Here is a 22,047-nt window from a genome sequence, read left to right as displayed (position 1 = left end):
TCGGTCATAGTGTTTGCCCATGTGCTCTTGGGGATTAGAGCTACGTTGATACTTTCAGATACATTTATCAGCTACAACTTTGCCGAAGACCGTTTTCAAATCGGACGCCTCAGTAATTAGTTATTGATTTATATGCAGTCACTAATTCTTCAGCAGTGCTCATTGAATTTCTGAACAGGCAACATTTCTGCACCTGGCGCGAAAGATAGCACGCACAAATCATGGCTACTATGTTTTACTGCATATATCCAGTGATGCCTGCAGAACAGTCCAATAATTACAGCCAAAGTTTTACAACTCATTAAAAAATCAATAACTAATTACAGGGGCATCCAATTTAAAAACGGTCTTCGGCAAAGTTGTAGCTGATGAATGTATCTCACAGTATCAACGCAGTTCTAATTTCCAAGAGCACATGGACAAACACTATGGCCAATTGGATGATTTGCTTGGTTTTCCCATAGTTATTCCCATATAAACTATAAACGGCTTGTGCAGTCTCAGTTTTCATCCGAATGAGCTCAAATTTTGGAAGGACACTCAGAATTTGATCTAGAATCGAATGAGCGGTGTGGAGCAAAAACGATTTTTTGAACCACTCTAGTAACCATATCTTTCGTTGTGACCTGAAACATGTCCTCTCGAACTCATAAACTCATTAGAGTGTATGTTTTCAGTTTTATAAAGTGACCGCAAGGAGCATCATCCTTTCAATTCAAATGTACACTGAAGCAAGTAACTATGATCTATGAAGTCTTCAGTTTAACGCCTATCAAAGGTTATCCAAGAAATCATTTGAGTATAAGCCTTCATTTCTAGAAGTTACCTATCTATGAAAGTCAAGTTAAGTTACTGGTGCAAACCGTTCATGTTCCAGTAGCCCACTCACGAGATTAAAAATTAAGGTAACTTGAGTAAATGCAAACAAGATTTCCCACAGTATGCTTTAATATGTCGATTTGAAATGGGTAGTGCCTATAGTTACTTTACTTCAGTTTAAATTCAAATTTACTTAGTTTAAACTTGTCTTTTTTCAGTTTGAGCATGAGCGTGTATTGGTGTACTACTGGTACCAAGTTTCAAGTTCAACGTTCTTCAATGTCATACAAAAAAATCTCAGAGTACGGACCTTTAAAATTTCAAAAATGTAATCAGTGAGCTCTTGAAACTAATGAATGAATGAATTTCATACTCCAGCAGACTCAAAAACAATATTACACGTTAGTAACCTCCAACCCCTATTTCAGCCGAACTGTCTAAAGCTTTGCAATAATAATCAGTTTAATATGACGCTCATTGTGACCAAATATGACCTCAGTAGCTTTTCAATAACCCCCCTGTCGAAGTAAAATGGGGTTAGTGGCATATTTAACTGAATATGTGAATAAACGTTTTAAACTCATGCGTAAACCTTTGAGGCCATTGAGAACATTACGATAGGTAAGATATTTCTGAGATTTTTCAGCCATTATTGCATAATATAGCGAAATATTGCTAACCTGTCTACTATCACTCCGTAACAAGTTGGCGGCGTGTAATCGTATTTTAATATTTTCAGCGGAAAAAAGTTGCGAAAAATAAAAATTTTCTGTACCACTTCTGAACTGTCAGTTGTTCTCTCTGACAGTTTTAAACTGCAATAAAAAAAGTTTAAGAATTAATTCGACATAGACCTAAAAATAACTAAATTGAAACACCGTAAAATTTGTAATCACAAAATGAAAAGTTTCTCATTAGAGATTAAATTTGTGATTTCTTTTTAGGTAGCTATAAGTATACAAGGTTCGCAATTATCATAGAACAAAAGAACGTGCTGATAATTCAAGAAACACTTATTCAAAGCGTTAAAAGCTATTATCATGGCCTAATCATGAAACTTCTCAAAAAAATTGTCAAATATGTATTACGATATTAATATATTTACTTCGAACAGCCGATTAAAAGGAAGACGTCGATTGAAAAGTTCCAATAATAGAGAACGCACGGAAATCTCGTGGAATGTCTTTGTAACGCTAGTTCAAAACATAAAAAATGGGGTATAGGTGTATACACACAAAAAAGATTCTAAATACTTTATTGAAGAATTCCGTTTGATTTCTCACGAAGAGTTATCCGACGTCATACCCGATTTTCTTAACAAATAACGAGCGGTGGAAATTCTACAGAGCAGAAATGCAATTGCGGTCCCATGATGTAAGAACTAACATTGGAAATGTTGCAGTTATAATGTCGTAGAATCATTTCAACGAACATAGCTGAACAGAAGAAAATTCAAGTAACAAGACTAAAATTTTCTTTGTTTACATGTTACTTATGTTATTGTTAATTGGGACGCCATAACAAATGTTAAAGGTAATAGAAATCGTGAACATAACTGTTAGGTTTTGAATTTATGGTTCAAAACGATAAATTTTTCACTTGCTCCACTTGTGGGACAACTGAAAAGTAAGGAGACGTTTTTCAAAAACTTTTTCTGTACTTTTTTCTTAAATTTTACATAAAAATCAATTTCAGCATACTGCTTATATTTGGTGAGAGTCAAGCTAAAAAATATACACGACCTCATTTACTTTAATTTAAAGTCTCTAGGATTTGAAGAATCCCAACTATGCGAAATCCATTACCCACTTGCCCCACGGTACCTTAATCCAAACGAATTCTGTAATTGAGATACTTTCTGGGCAGATCCATGCAGCAACCGTAGAAATAGCTTTTACTCCAAAATTGAATGATAATTTACTTTTCAAATCTGGACTATCGTATATCAGTATTACTGCATACTTGATGCAACTGTTGTAATACCGATAAGATTATTTCAAAGCTTAATAAATTTTTATAACGCCAAAATTACTCACCCTAAACTTGAGATCATCAATGTCCTCCTTCGACTTGTCCAGCTTCTTGTTGAGGAAGATCCGAGACCGCGTTGCCTGGTCTAGCCGTTGCTGTAGAACCTGAAACGAGAAAACGAAACAGTCAACTTGGAACTCAAGTAAATCGACATGGCACGAAAGATTCAATTTTAGAACGCACTTCAAAAACCTCCCGGAAGTTACACCATCGCTTTGCGTGCTAAGGTTGTTTTGACAAAGACGTACACTAATAAAGAACAATCTAAAGAAACAGAGTGTTTAACCGGATTCACGTAATTGCGTTTTTTGGAGGCGGAAATTAATGACTTCTGAGTTGAAGTCCCCGGCTGATGGATGTCGCTTGAAGCCAATCAACCGGTCACCATGTCCGCATAGCACGCAACCCAGTTCGTTACCTCACATATTGGCAGTTAAATTCAGTTGAATTTGAAACAATTAGCTGGATGGCAGACAGAAGCTGGATGGATATAATTGGCCTTCCATCCCCTTGTATTACGACTGGATCGCGACTCTGGAAGTGCCGCCATTCACTGTCAAGGTGGTGGATTTACGACCGGTAATGGTCATTAGGTAGATTGGGGCGGAACTTGAATACGTCTAGCTCCCGGGTCTAGTCAGGGCTGGTAGCGGGTCACTTTCCGCAAAAAACTTGATCACTATATTAATGCAAGTCTCGTGTAATTTTTCAAAAGGGCCTATCTAACATTGAGAGGCTCTTTTTATTTACTTTCTCTCTAATCAATGACTGAGCCACAATAATCTCTTCTGTTGCGTTCTTTGTATGAAACGCTAGCCAAGGACATTGTATTTTGATCAATAGTGAAAAACTTCCCAAAAGCTTTAGTACTGCACTGTTATAATAGAGAAAGAATCTCTCATTGCTACATTGGTCCATTAATGAAGTCAGCGTTTCCAACGCTTGTATTCTAAAGTACCTATTTTGAAGACATTCAGTCGCTACTAGCCCTGAGGTCGCTGAGCATCGATGTATTGCAGCAGTTGATGTAATAATTTTCCGATCTCATTCTCTCTCTAAACGGATCGTTAGAAAGGATTATACATGTATATAGGTATATTACACAATGCACTTGCGGTTGTGAACCTAAACTGAACTGGTTGTCCACAAAAACTCTATAAAATTGACCACGAGACCGCACCATCAATAAGGTTGGAAAACACCTCTTGCATGGGCACTAGGGTGGTCCAATATCTTATATTATTGCCCCCATATTTGTTCATTTGGACCCCCAGAAGCTACTGTGAAAATTTGACCGGAACCCATCAACTCTAAGTGGGAGCTAAACGAGCTTGAAGTTTGTATGGAGAAAATCAACCAAATATATGGGAAAAATATTCCAACTACATTTTTAACCATAGAGTGCGCTGCAGTCGATGAAATTCTTTCGTTAGCGACTTAAATTTTTACAGTACCTTCTGGGAGTTAAAATGAACAAATTTAGGAGATGTAACCTAAGAATTACAGTTTGATTTTTTCATAAAAAATGGGTCACTCTAATGGGCAATAAAGGCGGCTGTGCCATAGTGAAGGTAATGTCGTACAAAAACAAAAAAAAAAACTACTACAGGTAGTCAATCGATGAAGCTATAGAGACACTACCTTTAGGTGCTCCTGATGCAACATTGTAGCGCTGCAATTGCAACAATGTGTCGGAATTGGATTTATGAGCGCAAACGACGACGACGACGTTGACTGAGACCGCAAACAATCCTCCGCAGTAAATATGTGTCTATTTAGATGAGCAGTGGCGGTCGATTTATGTTGATCAAACATTTGAAACTTGGCTTATTTGAATCTTAATCTTATTGCATCAAAAGAAGGTCCGTACTACCTTATAAATGTCTGTTCGAGTTTAATTCTAGTAGAAGCTAAAATCTAGTAAGCTTAATTGGTGGAACGCCCGTCAAGCATACTAGGGTCATGGGTTCAAATCCCACCTGAGCACATCAATTTTTTTCACAATTTGTCCATTTTTGCACACGGTGAGTTAATTATCTAAATTAGAACCATAGTTGTATGACGCGGTCGTCACTGTTCCATCCGGTCACGTGTGTTCCACACTTGCAGTTTTCCGAATGATCACTTGAATCACTGCTAGTGGGAAACGTTTGCTGCTACAGTGATGACAGCTGCAATCGTATAGAGTTCTGATCGCTTCTCTAACACAACCGGGAGATGTGCATAGAGATAGTTGGCACTTTTCCTACAATGTATCCGTAACTCGAACATGGATCAATCTCTTCTTATTTGTTATAGTTTGTTTTGCCTGGGCACTTCCCGTTTTTTTACTTCAACAAATTATATAGGCCTCTGGTGCTTTGTGCGGTGAAGTACGGATGTAATTGAGATAGATAAGTTGGGCAGCAGATCTGGGTGCACATTAGTCTGAGGGAGAAGATATCTCGCTTAACTTTACTAAAGGACCTATGTAACAATGAGAAATTCTCTCCTCTCTTGCTCTCTTCCGATTATAGCGTTCCATACAAAGAAAAAACTCAGAAGAAGTGGTTAATGTAGATCAGTTATTGATTAAAAAGAAAAAGAGAGCCTCTCAATGTTAGATAGGCCCTTTTGAAAAGTTACGCGAGTTATGCCAAGCGGGAAACCTGCAATGATTGACAGAGTTCTAGTTGCAGCACATTGGATGATGGGATGCATTAAAATTAGATGTCGGAGGTGCAGTTCGTTAACGACAAAGCCCATGAAAAGGTTCAATATTATATATCTCTGCATTGCTGTTTTATACGAAAAAAAAGTTATAGAATATAATCTTGAATAATCTGGAATTACGACTGAGATTCTTGCTGGTTTTGTCGAACCCCAAGTTACATTTTAAGTTTTGTCGTAATCTTATAACGGACTTGAAACCAAAAATTCGTCATTAGGGATGATTCACAAATTACGGCTATTATTATAGGGAGAGGGAGGCTGCGAAAGTGTCACTGGGGAAAAAAGTGGTTCTCGAAAGAAAAAACTCGAAAATATTAAAATTATAATAAAACCAAATGTTTGACTTGTCCCGTTCAGAAGTGGGCCTTAATCTTACCTAACCAAGTATATGAGCCCCAATTTTCACTGCATAAATTTGCCGGTCTTGCAGAAAATCATCGAGTTGGCACGGACTAGAAACCGTTTACACTCTGTCGACCATTTTTCATCGCTAGCTAAAATTCTACAGTCTACACAGATCTCGAAGAACCGTTTTGAGCTCAGTTAGCTGAAGCCCACACACAAATGCGTGTGCGTTATTTTTTAAGTATGTTGTGCCGGTTTTTGAATTACAAATTAGTGAGCACAACAAAAATTAACGCTTCAAAATTGGGAACTGTGACGCTGACCACCAAATTTAAACTGTTTATCGGTAGATTATCTATCTTCGATTAGATCCAAGCAACCTTGAGCGCGAGCACGTAAAACAGTGGAAAACCGATTTGCTCTCGAAACCCGCTAAAGACTAATTGCGATCATTTTGGACACGAACTAATTTTTCGGCAAACCCGTGCCGCGGCTCATTACTCAATCGGTCTTTTGTTTGGGGTGAGCTGCTCTAAAGCTTACTCGAAATCCTCGCAAGTCGATCTCCATAGCGTCAATGTGGCTGGAGTGGACAATGCGCGGATCGTGGAATATCCGTTTATGCAATCGGAAAATTGTCGGCTTTGAATGGAACCCATGTGTATATTATTTTGCACGTAGGGGAAGACGGGGTAAGACTACCCGCCTAAACGAATCAATTTATATTTTAAAATCAAGAATCAATCAATTCTTTTATGGCGTAGAATATCGTTTTTGAAGCAATAGGCATGATAAAAAGTATTCACAGGTGTTGTATATAAGAAAATGTACCATATTCCGAACACTCATGGCCAACACTGACTTCAAATACATTTGGTAGGCATAAATTAGCTGATATTTATGAGTATTTTAATTTCTTCGCAAAGTCTAACTGTTAGCTATTGGGTATGCCGATAAAAATGTTCATTAAAACTTGTTTAGTATTGCTTTTTACGTAAGAGTATGAAACAACATTTTGATTCAAATGCCGTGACAGAATGATCTCATATTCCAAACACCTTGATTGAAATTTCGAACAGCACAAATAAAAGGTATTCAAATGGATAATTTCACAAATAAATTTATCTGAGCTAGTTTTACTGACCTCGAGCTAGACAATCATTACTTTTCCCGAGGTATAAAATGGATTTTAAGATGTTAAAATTGAACTGCAATTCTCGAAGACTTATTCAAACAGACTCAAGTCAGAAAAGTTAACAAACTTACTTTATCAATCCTATGTGTTTCGCAGACGAAATTCTACGCATTCCGCTCTAAACCAACTCGATTTTTCACTTTTAAAATGTTTAATTACCGGATTTACAAAACGACGAAAGTAAGATTCTGCACTTTCGCCGCTCCGTTGTATGGGAGACAAAGTGACTTAACCACGAATCAAAACAAAACACTACTTGAGCCGATTTTACACTGGTACAAAAACGTCTTAAGTAACTGATTGAAACGGCTTATCATTTTGTCATACATTTTTTGTGGGAAATGATAGGAACTACCTAGTGTTTTAACGCGAGCTGATTGCATGCAAAATTTAAGCGATAAACACGGTAAAACAATGTTAAAAAGGGGATTCATTTTAAAACAGTTTTAGAATAAAGGTTGTGATTCTTCTCAATTAACTTTCTCAGAACCGTATGAAAGTTACTTACGTCGATTTGAAAAAGTAATCGAGAATTGACTGCCATTTCAAGGTAATTTGGTGACATATTTCAGCAAAACATTTCAACCAAATCGCCATACAAAAACCGAGTGTTCGGAATATGAGTTTGTTCGGAATTTGAGACAAAACGGCATTTAGTTTTTAACATTCTAGTACCCAAACCCGCCTTTAGATGAGGTCCCTTTTGTTATTTTGTGTATCAAAGTGATTCTATATTTGGCTTAAAACTTCGACCATAACACGCATATAAGGAAAGTTTTTTTTATTAACTTTTTGACTTTAAAACATATTTGTATTTTCGAGAATATTTTTGAGATTTTTAATGCGTATGCATCCATGGCACGTTGACTCGTCTGTTTGACTCATTTCCTTGAATTTCCACAGATTTTTTGCAAAAAGCAATAATTACTTGTTTGTTTGATGGAACCAACTCTCCCTTACTCGATATTTTGTATCTCGGTATCATGTTAGAGAACCATAGAAAATGTTGGTTTACAAGGCTACATCGATGATCACTTGAACCGTAGTTTCCCTGGTTTTGTTACAACATAAGGTTCTGACAGTTTTCCAACAGATTTATTGGTTAAATCATTCTTGACAGTTTGGACGCTATTGAGCGTTTTTGTATGAGAATCTGAAATGTGAGATTTGCGGGACGGATCTTAAATGAGCTTGCTCTTACGAGAGAGTTCATTAATTGAGATTTGAATAAAACTGACACGGAAAATCTTTTTTTTACCCGTAACCGTAAAAACTCCAACTTTTTGCCAAAAAAAATGTTGCTATTCATGAAACAATTGAACAAGATTATGGTGATGTTCAAAAGTTTAAATTATGAAAATTAGATGCTCAAAATGTGCTAAGATCGATTTTAGCTAGCAAAAAATTGATATTTAGGTCATAAATAAAAATTTGGAAATTAGAGGGTTAAGAACTAAGAAGGTTGATATAAAATTTTTAGAATTTTCACCACAAAATATGTCATTCTTGTCATTCTTGATGAATGTGAGTGAAATATTTTGTCAACGAACAAAAAAAACGTAATTTTTTATTTCGATTTACGTAATTAATATGTCGGGCACAAATAACGTAAACTACGACAATCAATCTGAGTGTGTAGATGGTGAAATTTAATAGTTTATTGTTGACCTTTTTTAGTTGATTGATTTATAGAACTTAGATTGAACGATCTTCATATGGCTTACGAGATTTCATACCATTAAGAACAGTAAAACACTTAGAGAAGGACTGTAAAAAGATGAAGATTTATTTGTTTTATACATAATGGATTTGATTTTACTTAAATAGCATAGTTTGCCTATGTGCCCTATGACGATACTGTTAAACACGCTTATTAGCTACAACTTTGTAGGAGACCGTTTTCAATTCGGAAATCTTAGTATTTAGTTATTGGATTCAATCTTAAATCTTAAAAAGTGCGGCAACGTTATTTAATTTCCGCGCAAAATAGTACCCACAAATCATGGCAACTATTCGTTGATGCATATATCCAGTAGGTCTGCCCACTTTAAAAAAGAACCAAATTTTTCAAACCCACATCGTCTCTTGAAAGGCAACTTACAAGGAGTCTCTGGTCCAGATTTCAGATGATTTCGGGAATCTGGTGCCCTCTGAGATGTGGCACCTTTCAATCTGGTTCTAAAACCTTTCTTAGAGCTCACTGTACTTTATTATTCTTCAAAATAAGTTTATTCCTGACCATTAAAATTTCCGAAAACATTGGCCTCTTTCTAGGATTTTCAAAGAACCTGGTGCCCACAGCGGAATGGCAACAATTCAAATAATTCCGAAACATTGGCTTGTGGCACATCAAACCTGATAATTTTGCAATACAAGTTTGTAACAAGTTTTGTAAAACTGGTGATAATGGTCATCTCTTGAGAACTTTGATTTCCTCAAGGATGTGGACATTTTGAAATTATTTAGACACGTTTTTTGTGACAAACTTTATGGTTGTATGAAACAATTTTTTCAGAGGCTTGGAAAGGCTGTCATAAATATTGATCACGTCAAGGAGGGTTTCATATCCCAGGAATATGACAGTGGGTTACCCATGTCTTCAGGAGCCAATTGATATGTGTTCTCATAAACGTTTTTTTTTTGTAAAATTATGAATAATAGTGTGTCGCAAAAAAGGTTTCAGTATCGTTTCGAAAGTGTCCACTTCCCTGATTGCACCAGTTCTCGGAATTTGCCAGTAGGTGCCCTATGTCGTCAAAAGTCAATGAAATGTCTTCTATTGAAGTTGTTTTGAAAATCATGAATTTGGTTTGTCGCAAGAAAGGTTTCAGAATAATTCTAAAAGTAGCCACTTCCTTGAAGGCACCACATCTCCGGAATATGCCAGGAGGTGGTCAATGTCACCAGATTGTTATGTCTTCTATTGAACTTGTTTTGCAAAACCACGATGTTTGGTTTGTCGCAAGAAATGCTTAGGCATAATTTTAAAAGTGACCACTTCCCTGAAGTTGCCGCCTCTCTCTACCAGGAATTCTAGGGTATCCTGGACCAATTGTATGCCCTCTAGACGGCTAGAGTCAATCTAAAATTATGTTTGACACAGCCAGAAAATCAACAAAAAAAAAAAACATCAACATGACAGGCATCTAGAAAACCAGGAGAATCGTTCATCCATTGCAAAGTATCCAGGACTTCCAAAACCTGTTCTTGTGGTTAAAATGTGTCCGTTATAAAAAAAAATAAGTAAAATATTACTAGTTCAGAATGAATTGCCTCTGGAAAATTATGATCGGTTATTATGATTATATAATTTTCATAAAATCAAGGATAGATGGAATTATGCCTTATGCCACACATACATCCGCTCCTCAGAAAAAGGGGGAGGGTTAAGAAACCATCACCGACATACCATATTTTAGCCCCACTCTTAAGTCTTAGTAACTTCAAAAAAATCGGTGGGCTAGTTTCTGAGAACCAGCCATTTGAAGAATTCAAGTTTTTACCCCTGATTTTTGAGAATTAAGATTAAAATGTGCATTGAATCAGTTTGTGTTTTTACAATTTACAAGATTTAAATCAGACTTTCTTAAATCATGGCCCCTGAAGTCGGCTGAAGGCCAAACTCTTACAAGTAATTTAGTTATAGAGTTATTTTGAAAATAAAAACAAATTGAACCGCTAAATACGCCTAAAGGGATCGCAGCAAGCCATGTGCACGCGGACGGCTGCGTTTTGAAAATTGTGTCACGTTTACCTCGTTCCGCGTTTTTTTTTTTTTCAATTCGGCTGATGAAAATTAGATTCGGCAGATGGTGCTATGCCACGTGCAAATGTTCTGTGAGAACATATTTTTCAAAGTGATAACGGGAGACCGTTTTTCACACTTTTGTTGTAGGAATTCAAGCGAAATTGTTTAAAATCAAGAAATCCGGGTTGGCATTAAAAATCGATACAGTGTCAGATCGAAATTACGTCATATAAAAAGTAGGCGTTTTGTATGAAGTGTACGGATTTCGATTCAGCACAGTATTTATTTAAAGAACATACTTTGGCTTGCAAATATGCCAAACGGGTTGTGCTCAGATTGATTTGAAAATTTGGATATTTTCAAAATATCTCCAAATCACATTTATGCTGTTATCCTTAAAATGGGAGATTTTCAATAACTCAAAAGTTTATGTTTCAAACATTCTGATTTTTTAGTTGAGTGACATTCATATTATTTCTGAGCTGCGGTGAAAATCATGAAAGGTCATTTGGACCACTAGAAGCCGAGATTCAGACCTCCATATTTGACCATGTTGTTTTAAAAACCGTCAATGCGTATTTTATTCTGTCCAGTACTGTATGCGTCATTTCTAGGAGTATTAAGCTCTGCACTGCTATTGTTTTTTATGAGATGTTGGCGTTTACTGGCCTTGTTGGGAAGGAGTGGGACTGATTTTTGTGCAGGGCCTCATATGATTAGTAGAAATTACATACCGTTTTGATTCATATTACGGACACTTAAGGCCCTTGTGAAGTATAACCGATCGAAAAGCATATAAATTGAAACATTATGTTTGATACCTGTGCGTTATCAAGCTACTAAAACACTTTACTTTCGAATGGCAGGTGAATATTTGGATTCCACTGCTTGGATTGCCTAAAGTAAACAGAAATTAGTGATCTCTCCATGATTCTTATTCCGGACGCAACCTCACTTTTGCTTCATATTACGGACACTTTGTTTCGAACTCCGGACAGCTCAAGAGAAGCAAAACTAAAATGATTAAACTATTAATTAGGATTCCCAGCCGTAAGAGCAACGTCAAAACTAGTTGTACATTGTAAAATTTCATGGATTGCTATGTAAAATACTTATTAAAACGCGCCTGGAAGTTGGGAACTTTTAAACTAAAAATTTTGAAACATTTCGAGTGAAATCTTTCCCATACAAAGTAGAGTGTCCGGAATTTGAAGCTGTCCGGGATTCGAATCAAAACGGTAATTATGATTCACTAGAATTCCGATGCACATGGTAATGCACATAGTCCTTCCTTCGAAAGGAAAGTATAAAATAGGTATTTGACAATTCTGATTTTAACATCTCTCACCTTTAAGGCATTTTTTAAAACTAAATATCAACCGTTTAAATTTTAATTTCAAGACGGTCAGATAATTTATTGAGATTTACTAAAAACGATCCCTTACGAAATCTTTGTTATCATCTGAACAAATTTAATTTAAAAATCACGGAATGCTTCGGAATGACGCAAATCTTCTACTTAAGCAAAGTGTGCTATGTGGATTTCTAAGAAAAACGACATGTTCACAAATAAAATGAAACCCAAATCTAGTACTATACCATTTAATTCCGCTAGAGTTCGTTCGCATTTTCGTTTAGTTATATTTCACTGAACAGCTCGAAGATTTATTATGACATTTTCATGTTGAACTGGAAGTGGTCTGCCTTACCCCGCCATCCCCTATACAACAATAGGGGTGCACGCGCACGCTACGATCGATCACTCGATCAGAAAACAAAGATCGAAGGCGTACTCTCGCCCGCTCCGCTAAGGCAAGTGAAAGAAATCAATCAAATCGATCTTTTTGCTCTATTTGATTGAACGCCGCACAGTGGCCGCGCTCCATACAAATGCGGGTTTAATGTCAAAATCCCACTCAATTCATTGTAAAATTGTAATCAATTGACAAAACATGATTTATGAATGGTAGCTAAACGAAAAATCGATCTTTTCGGTACATTTGCGAGTGAACCCAAAGTACATCGATATATTGAGGAGTGAATGACCATTTTTAAAGCATTTCCTAGATAATTTACAAAGGCATTGAGAAATTGCCATTTTTTTTTAATTTCATGAAATAGCCTGGTTGACATTTCCAAATGGTATACATGAAGCCGATTACGTATTAAAACATCTTCAAAACATAAATTAATGTTTTTAAATAAAAAAAATATTATTTTTTTTTGAACGAGAACATGATTCATATTCCGAATAGTGGCAATATCAAATGGAATAATTTATATGTTTACAACTTTTAAATGTAGAGGACTTGAATTATAGAATAATTAATCATCCTGTGAAAAAATTTGAGTGATTTTCTTGAAAAATTTCTATAAAAGTCGAGTGATCGGAATATGAATTAAGATCGATTTTAAAAATGAGGATATAACTATGGGAAGAGCACTAATTTTTGACACAAAAACTAGTTTTCATGATCATTGGTCATTCATACGATTTTGGTCTACTTCGTATGAAAATCCGGAAATAGGCACAGAATTCTCGTAGGTCGAAATATGGTGCTTTTCCCCTGTAGAATACTAAAGAAATCAAGGAAAAACATCGATGAATGAATTTTGGGAAACTTAATTCAACTTATAGCCAGTGTTGGGCCACTGTGCGCCGCAGCTCTGCCCCCGAAAACTTCGCGAGAAGAGCGCGAAGAAAGCGCACACTAGTGCTGTGTAATAATAATCGATCGGACGCACTTGGTTGGGTTTGGTTTCACACGAATGGAGGAACCCTATTGATCGATTGATTGTTTGTCTGATTCAAACGCCGCCTCCGTTGATGAGAGGCTTCAAATCTTCGCGCAAATGTATAAATCACGAGGTCCAAAAGTCTTCAACAAAGGCAGTTGGAATTGGAGACGTTATAATCAAGTCGTTGTTATTGCGTTGTTGGAAAGAGGGCACTTCAAATGGCTACGACACGTCTCGAAGAAGATTTTGTACTATTAGGTAATAGTAGAAAGGGATTTAGCGAGACTAAATTTGTGAATGACAAATAAACAACCAACTGTCTATTAAGAGTTATACAAACAATCTTCTTTCAACATAGGCAGATTGAGTACGGAAGTAAAGTAATACATTTAGAATCTATAGTTTAAGGTGGGATCCGTCAAAGATTTGCTCACAAATTTATTAAGTGCTTTCACTGCAATTTGTCATTTGTTTAAAATTCCTTTGAAAGGCTTGGATAGCACCTGAGTATCTTTCAAATAGGAACTTTATCATGAAAATCCAAAGTCCTCCAGGAATTGAATTTTCCATCGATTTACCTAGGATTTCATCTAAGATTTAGGTCATCCAGGAATACCTCCCCTTGCCATCGCTCCAATGATACCTTCAGGAGTTACTTCAGACATTCTTGCTGAGACTCCTTCAGGAAGCCCTCTCGCAATTCTTCAAGAAATCTTCAAAGAAATAATCCAGGAGATTTTTCAGGTATGTTTCGAAACAATTGCCAAGAGGTTTTTAAGGAAATAATTGAAGACATTCTTGAAAAATGGTAGTTAGACCTTAACGACATCCTGAAGTAATCTCTGATGAAACTTCTGTAGAAATTCCTGATGAACTCCTGCAAACATCTCTGAAAGAACATCTACTCTTGAGGAAGTCTTGGTGACTTTCCTAGAAAAATTGCTTATACATTCATTGAGAAATAATCAATAGAATCTCTGTATGCAAACCGGCAGAATTTTCTAAAGAAATACCATGAAACACATCAGACGGAATCCCTGCAGAAACTTGTCTAGGAATGATCGGAGTGACTGCTGGTGTGAAAGCCTATAATATAAATATAATTACTGTCCTTGAGAAATTACAGGAATGATCCCTGAATGAAATGCTGGAAAAATTCCTAGAAAATTTCTTGAGGAACTTCATGAGGAAGCCCTGGTTGAAATGATTGAGAAATTCATGGAAGAGGATTTCCACGAATAATTCCATGCAGGAATTTGTGGAGTAATTCATGGAACTTTGAAGAATCTAGATGAAAATGGCCGAAATAACTGAAGCAATTATAGTCCAGTTTCTTTAGGAAAACGGTAACTAGTTTCATTTAAAACTCTGGAATGAACATTTTAGGTTTTTCTTTCAAGAACTCCTGTGGGAATGTGAGGAAGATCTGCTAGAGTAACAAGTGCAGTAAGCAGTGGAACAATTAGTGGAAAAATTTCAATGGGAAATTCTGTGATCGTCTCTGATTAAGAATAACCCCTATGAAACTCACTGGAGTTAGTAGCGTTGGATTTGCTGGTGCATTTCTGGAGAAATTTCGCTATGCATCTCTCCAAAAATCGCTGGACACATTTTTGGACGAATTCCTAGAATGGTGAGGAATTTCTATAGAATTCAAAAAAATATCTGGGAAAAGATCTGGAAGAATTCTGAATAATACTAAGAATTCCTCTAGAAGCTCATTCGCTCATTTCATTCTCACTGAAGAAAATAAATGGAGAAATTCATGAAAACCCTATGGAATAATTTAGTAAGGTTTATGGATTACCGATTATGGTCTATGTGCAAGAAAGTTGAAAAATCCAATCCTCAGAGATTCTCAACCGAACAAGGACTTAAATCCAATTACTTTGAGTATCCACGACCAATGTAAAACCACGATAGACATCTCTCCATTAACCGACTCTGTAATAGTTAGCAACTAGGGCAACACCTGATTTCACACCACATTCACCTAATTGCTTAATAATAGGGTTTTCTTCTTCATCCTTCGCGTTCCTCCTCTGGCCCTAACGCGTAACTTTCATTTTCTTCCATCACGATTTTTTTCTGCATTAATTTGTTTGGTAGTTTCACAGTCATACTCATTTGGGGCGTCGTGCACGACTTGAAATTTAACGCAATTTATTGCAATGAACCTGGTCAATCTCCCTCCGATGATCGTGTGTGTGCTCCATAATGGGATAGCAAGACGTTAATTCCCATTTCGCACTTTGAACGATGAGCTAATCCATCTCTCGTCATACGCCATTGGGCCCATACTGTAGGGCAGTTTGGATGTGGTCAGTTGCAACAGGTGGTTCAATTCGATTCGATTCTATGGAAATATTGTATCGATAGTAGGAGACAGTGACAATATCGAAAGCCCTTTTTCAAAAAACTTTTTGCCCGAAAACCCACATTATATAAAAAAGACAAAGGTCGAAAGGCAAAAAGTCGAAAGCGCTATGCTTCGTAAGAAATTTTCCCTTTCTTTGAAAAAAGAAGGGAAAATTCTGTCTCTGTTTCTTTGCTCTTCAACCTTTGGGTCCTTTCGATTTTTTGCCTCTCGGCCTTTTGTCATTTCGACATTTTGTCATAGATTCTATTTTAAACATGATGGGTAATTGAACTCGAAGGGTTAAGGAACAAAAATTCAAAGGACAACCCATTGAAAAGGTAAAAGGTGCACGAAATGACAAAAGGTCGATATTATCAGTCGCAGGGAGGCCCCAATTCAAATTTCAGAAATTGAAAGAATTTCCATGACAAAATTCATGTTTGACCATTAGTTCTTAAACCTGAACAAATGTGCCAATAAGGACAGATGCAAAGCCAGGAGATCCTCTCAAGCTGATCAGCAGTGGCCACGTCCTAACAAATTGTTATGAATTCAATCGGCAAACAATAACTGAAACCGACGACCACCTATCATCCTCGTTTGCGCCCCGCCATTGTGCGCACACAATCGTTAATCGTATTCACGTAACTGGATGATCCCTCTTTGAGTTTAGATTGACACGAGGCGCAGCGCAAGCAGTGTATGTTTGGAATTTTGAGTTGGTACATCCCAAACCGAACTCATTCATTTTGATGATCGTTAACTTTTGTGCTGCGGTCATGACGGAGGAGAGTGCTGAGAGTAAAGCCGATTAATTCAGTGACTGAATTTCAGTCAAACAGCCGGCCGGCCGGCAAAGGTAGGTGCAGTATGTTACGATTTTTGGGAACGGCCTTCAGCGATTCATCGTATTCAAATTGAAAACAAGCGCTTGCGGATGATTGATGTCGACAGGGGTGGCGATAAATGTTCGATCTAGATAGCGACGACGTGACAGAAATGGCGATTTTCATGCAGATGAAGTCTACGGTTATTTCGTAGTAGAAACAATTAGCTGGTGAATGATACAATTGCTAATAAGCAAAATCTTTAGTTGAGATGGCATATAGTCTATTTAGATGATTTTTTTCGTCAAAGGACAAAGGACAAATCGCCAAAGGACAAAAGATCAAAAGGACAAAAGGTCCAAAATAGTTTTCTCTGTGGAAAATAATCCCCTTCTACAAAAAACTTTCGACTTGTTTTATCCCTTCTTGTTTTCCTCTTCGATCTTCTGTCTTTTCGACCTTTTATCTTTTCGATCTATTGTCCTATCGTCCTTTTGCCCTTTCGAACTTTTCTCTTTGGGGTTGTATTCTCGACGGTTTTTGGAGTGTACCACATTTATACAACGGTTTCCTGGAGGTTTTCAGGATTACCCGAACGGTTTATCCTAAGGAACTAATAATTATTTTTTGAATGTGTCATAACGACTTTCAAAGGATCTCAAGCGGTTTCAACAGATTTCCAGGTGTATCCATGAATTTCCTAATTATTCCCAGGAGTTCCCTGGAGTTTCTTTTTTCAGGATCTCGAAGCATTTTTGCAGGTTTGTTACTGCTTGGGAATGTTCACAGAACTCATCAGGGATTCATAGATTCATCAATTCCTAGAGGGTTTCAAGAGCTAGCAGGGGTTTTCAAGGGGTATTCGGCCTACCTAAAGTTCCAACACTAGGAAAGCACTTAGAATCATCCAGAAACTGCTGAAAAATTCTAAAACTTCTGGAAAACCCCCGATGGACTATTGAAATCCCCTTTCCTGATTAGAGCCTAAGCCTCTAATAACCCTTTGGAGCCTTTCGGGGTCAATTTAAGGAATTCTTGATGACTAAAAACCTCTCAATAATATCTTGAAGCCTGGGAAAAACACTTCAAAAATGTAATTATAATTGTAATATTAACTTTCAGCTACCTCTGAAAACTCCTAAGAATTTCTGGAAGCCCCTTTGGAACCTTTTTAGAACATAAGCTTCTTTTAACCCTTTGGATTTTTTCGGGATCATTTTGAAGAACCCTTGGAACTCCTAAAATCTCTTAGAAACATTTTAGGACCCATAAATATTGAAAAATAGAACACTTAAAACTTATAATTGTAATGCTTGGTACCTTCAGCTTGTTTGGTAGCCCGTGGTTTCTACTCCAGTTTTGCCAGATCAGCTGCACTTACACAAGGAATCAACCAGATGAATGCTTGGGATTAACAGACACCCTCAGTGTAGAAATTTTGGTGATCTTCTATTTTTTTGGCGCTTGGTACGTCAGACTGCAGACCAATTAGGAAGGGGGAGGAATTGATGTTGCACTTATACTAGCCTACTGTAGACCGTGGAGTCCGACTGTATCTACGCCAGCTCATGCGGGAATGAAAGGGTTGGGAGAAAGGCATGGCAGAGAGGCTTGATTTTTGGTTAGCAGTCTGCCTGAGTATCAGACGTAAGGAAAGGCATGCTATAATTATGGAAGAATGGAAGCGTAGGGAAACGGTTTCTTGTTCGTCTCTGTTTCTAGCGTTTGCTATGACCAAACCAAATAGTTTGAGTGTGATAGATTAAGAGTGGAAGATAAAAGCAAGTGATAGATGCAACTACAAAGTACGAGGAAAGGGACGGGCTTGGGATTGAGCCCATGACCTTCTGCTTATGAAGCAAAAGCGGTAGCCATTAAACCACCAACCCCGACTGTAATTGTAATGGTTGGTACACTTCAGGAAGCTCTGAAAACACCTAAGAACTTCAGGGAATCCCCCCGAAAACCCTTGAAACCCATTTAGAACATAAGCTTCTTATGACCCTTGGGAATTTTTTGGATTATTTTGAGGAACCCATGGAAATCCGAAAATCTCTTAGAAATATTTTTAAACCTCTGGATATCGAAAAAAAAAACACTCCAAACTTCTAATTGTAATGGTGGGTTCCATTCAAAACCTCTGAAAACACCCAAGAACTTCTGAGAATCCCCTGGGAGGCCCTCGAGACTCCTTAAGAACATAAGCCTCTAATAACCCTTTGGGGATTAATTTGAGGAACGCTTGGAACTCTAAAAATCTCTTAGATGCCACACTACAATATGCATTTCTCAAAATTGCATTTATTGCTTTTATTATTCTTCAACAGAGTTGAAGATCAAGATCAAGAGTTGACCTTCAAAATTTTCTAGGAAGTGCTTTGACGATGTTTTCCATGACCATTGATTTATTCAATCAAACCGGGATAAAAAAATGCTTTCAAAATATTCGATAATTCTTGTGAATCAGAATATCGATTGGCCATATAAAAGTCATTTTTCGGAACCCAACTAACACAATAAGGTTTCTTAAACGAGGAATTTCCATATAAGGGATGGCTCAATTTCCTACACAAGTCTCCTAAAGTGAGCTTCAGATTCTATGTGTATAATTTTAGGTCCTGGAATTACAAAGGCTCAGAAAGTCGGTGAGCTCCGTGCAAGGCGTGACCATAAGTGTCGCAAGGCACAAAAATTTGCAAAGAGAATTTAAAATTTCTGACCTGTGTCGATAGCAAGTATAACCTCCAAGTTCTGGGTGGCTACTATTGATAGTGAAAAGCCTTATCCCTGTCAAAATTGATCCAGAAACGCTATGAGGTAGCCTTACATCTGCTGTGACAGTTGGCCTTCAAAACGATCTAGTAAATTTATATCTTATGCCGTTAGTAAATGGATGGCGAATAACAATGTAGGGTGCCAGCCATTTGGCCGAACGGGTCAATTGGCCGAATTACGAGCAAAAACAAATTAAATTGCTACGAAGTTGTGAACGCGATGTGTGCGTCAAGACTCTATGCTGGCTGATTTGTCTCTGGATTACCAACGGTGTGAAAGGTTTTCAAGTGTTTCTAATGATCAGAAATCAGAAAGTTTTCCTCCTCTTTATAGGCTATTCTTTCGAATTATACTAGTTTCATTACTATCGGCAATGATTTAGCTTGTATTTCAATTGGAAATTGTACCTTCTTCAAATCATCGACAGTTCTTTTTACTTGTACTGATAAAACGATTATGTGCACTACACTTGTTTGAATTTTCATAGGAGATGTTTCTTTCTTTTGTTCATAGGCTGTTCGTTCAAGAGATGTTCGTAGTTATTGGAATTAAGGCTTATAATACGTTCATAAAGAGTCTTATTCAAAACATATTTTGTTGGCACAAGGGTTAACTTAGGTGAGATGTTCATTCTTGTGGGGCCCAGATAGCCGTAGCGGTAAACGCGCAGCTATTCAGCAAGACCAAGCTGAGGGTCGTGGGTTCGAATCCCACCGGTCGAGGATCTTTTGGGGTTGGAAATTTTCTCGACTTCCCAGGGCATAGAGTATCTTCGTACCTGCCACACGATATACGCATGCAAAAATGGTCATTGGCATAGTAAGCTCTCAGTTAATAACTGTGGAAGTGCTCATAAGAACACTAAGCTGAGAAGCTGGCTCTGTCGAATAGTGCGTAGAGCGGTAAACCGAACGACAGGTGAACACTTACTTACGTCCAAGAAGCTCACTGTTTCTCTGTCATGAAAACAAGCGACCAAGACTTATAGTTGCTAGAACTCTCAAATATACTACTTAGTACGATTCGAGAGATCGATGCGATATGATCCGACAGAAGGGCGAATAAGTCTTAAATCGTTTTATTATGAAAATTTATTGGCTTTTTTGGGGAAATTCAATACCCATACTAAGAGTAAAAGGGAGTAACGAAAGTAATGAAATGAAAAGATGGATAGAATCGTAAGCGAGCGACGAGAGAAATGAATACACTCAAAATAATCCAAACGTCATTGTTACGTGAAAAATCACGTAGACCCTTGAAAATGAACTCTCTTCGACTCTTACCTGACTAAGGTAACAAGCACTGAACCATAAGTATATATGGAATGAAGCTCCGCTAAATTTCACTGCGGTTGACCTATCAATCCTACGTGGAAATTACGTACACGGATTGATTCATTTTGATCGTGTTCATTCTGCAATTCATTCTGTGGTGTGATGGCGTCAGTCCAAGACAAGCTTTGAGAGTAATTGTTTCGACCGCTATAATAACATGAATTTTAAGGTAAATTCTGTTTTGGTTTCTGCAATAGCATTTTGGTATAAATTACACTTCTTAAGGTCAGAATTGCATAGTTTGTTTTAATGAGTCAAGCGGCTTAAGGTGATCCGGTGTTGAACGAAATAATTTTCTCTCGCTGACAGCTAAACGTGAGTAAATCATCTAATTTTGCGTATTTTTTACTATTCAATCCCTTTTATTACATTCTCACTGTAACAGGAGCGGTACCTGCAAAAACCCGGTGAAAGAATCTGATCATACTTGTATCTAGAAGCGGAAGTATGCAGCAACCTACCAATTCCGATACCAAAATGTGTGTTTATTCTATAAAATGTTCTGTGACGAAAATGTTCTAACTGAGGTTTCACATCTACCAGTCAGCTAATAAAAGTTTCATAATTATTGTGTATATATTTCGTTTCATCAAAAAATATGAAATTACAGACAGTAAAGCAAAGCCCAGCAGATTATATTAACGCCAATTTCAATTGACATTTACAGGAAGCTTTCTTTAGCTTCCATCAATTCCCTTGGTGGAATTTACGAAAAATTCACGTAACCCTTACGTAGTTCTCCGATGGAAAGAAAATAGTTCATTGGTTCATGCGTTCATTCTTCATCACCTATGATTCCCGTAAGAGCTACGTGAAAAGTGCGATGAAAAAAAAACCACGTATGTTTTCACGTAACAATGACGTTTGGATTATTTTGAGTGTAGAAGTTGCAGATTTTTTAACAGAGGGCCATATGTGTGAACAACACAATAAAAAATGATCGATAGAACTGTAATATAAGCCGAACAATATAGAGGCGACAAATTTTTGCCCGTCTAGTGTTAGTAGTGACCAACACTACAACATCTAGCCGTTCAAGATCAGGACGTTAGACAACAATTTGTCGTTTCGATTGTGTTGTTCACACATATGGCCCTCTGTTAAAAAATCTCCAGCTTCTATTCATCTCTCTCGTCGCTCGCTTGCGATTCTATCCATCTTCT

General features: G+C 37.2%; 1 protein-coding gene across 5 annotated transcripts in view; it reads right to left on the bottom strand.

The window, feature by feature from the left end:
- Positions 1–22,047, bottom strand: part of LOC5578628 (serine-rich adhesin for platelets) — a 550,189-nt gene that overhangs the window by 44,823 nt on the left and 483,319 nt on the right. For all 5 annotated transcript variants that reach the window (XM_021839225.1, XM_021839243.1, XM_021839234.1 and 2 more), the window contains exon 6: positions 2,856–2,954. In XM_021839225.1, the coding sequence (XP_021694917.1) occupies positions 2,856–2,954 (99 nt within the window). The remainder of the gene's footprint in view (positions 1–2,855; positions 2,955–22,047) is intronic.

Source organism: Aedes aegypti, chromosome 1 (assembly GCF_002204515.2).
Source record: "Aedes aegypti strain LVP_AGWG chromosome 1, AaegL5.0 Primary Assembly, whole genome shotgun sequence".
NCBI lineage: Eukaryota > Metazoa > Arthropoda > Insecta > Diptera > Culicidae > Aedes > Aedes aegypti.
This window is presented reverse-complemented; position numbering and strand designations above follow the sequence as displayed.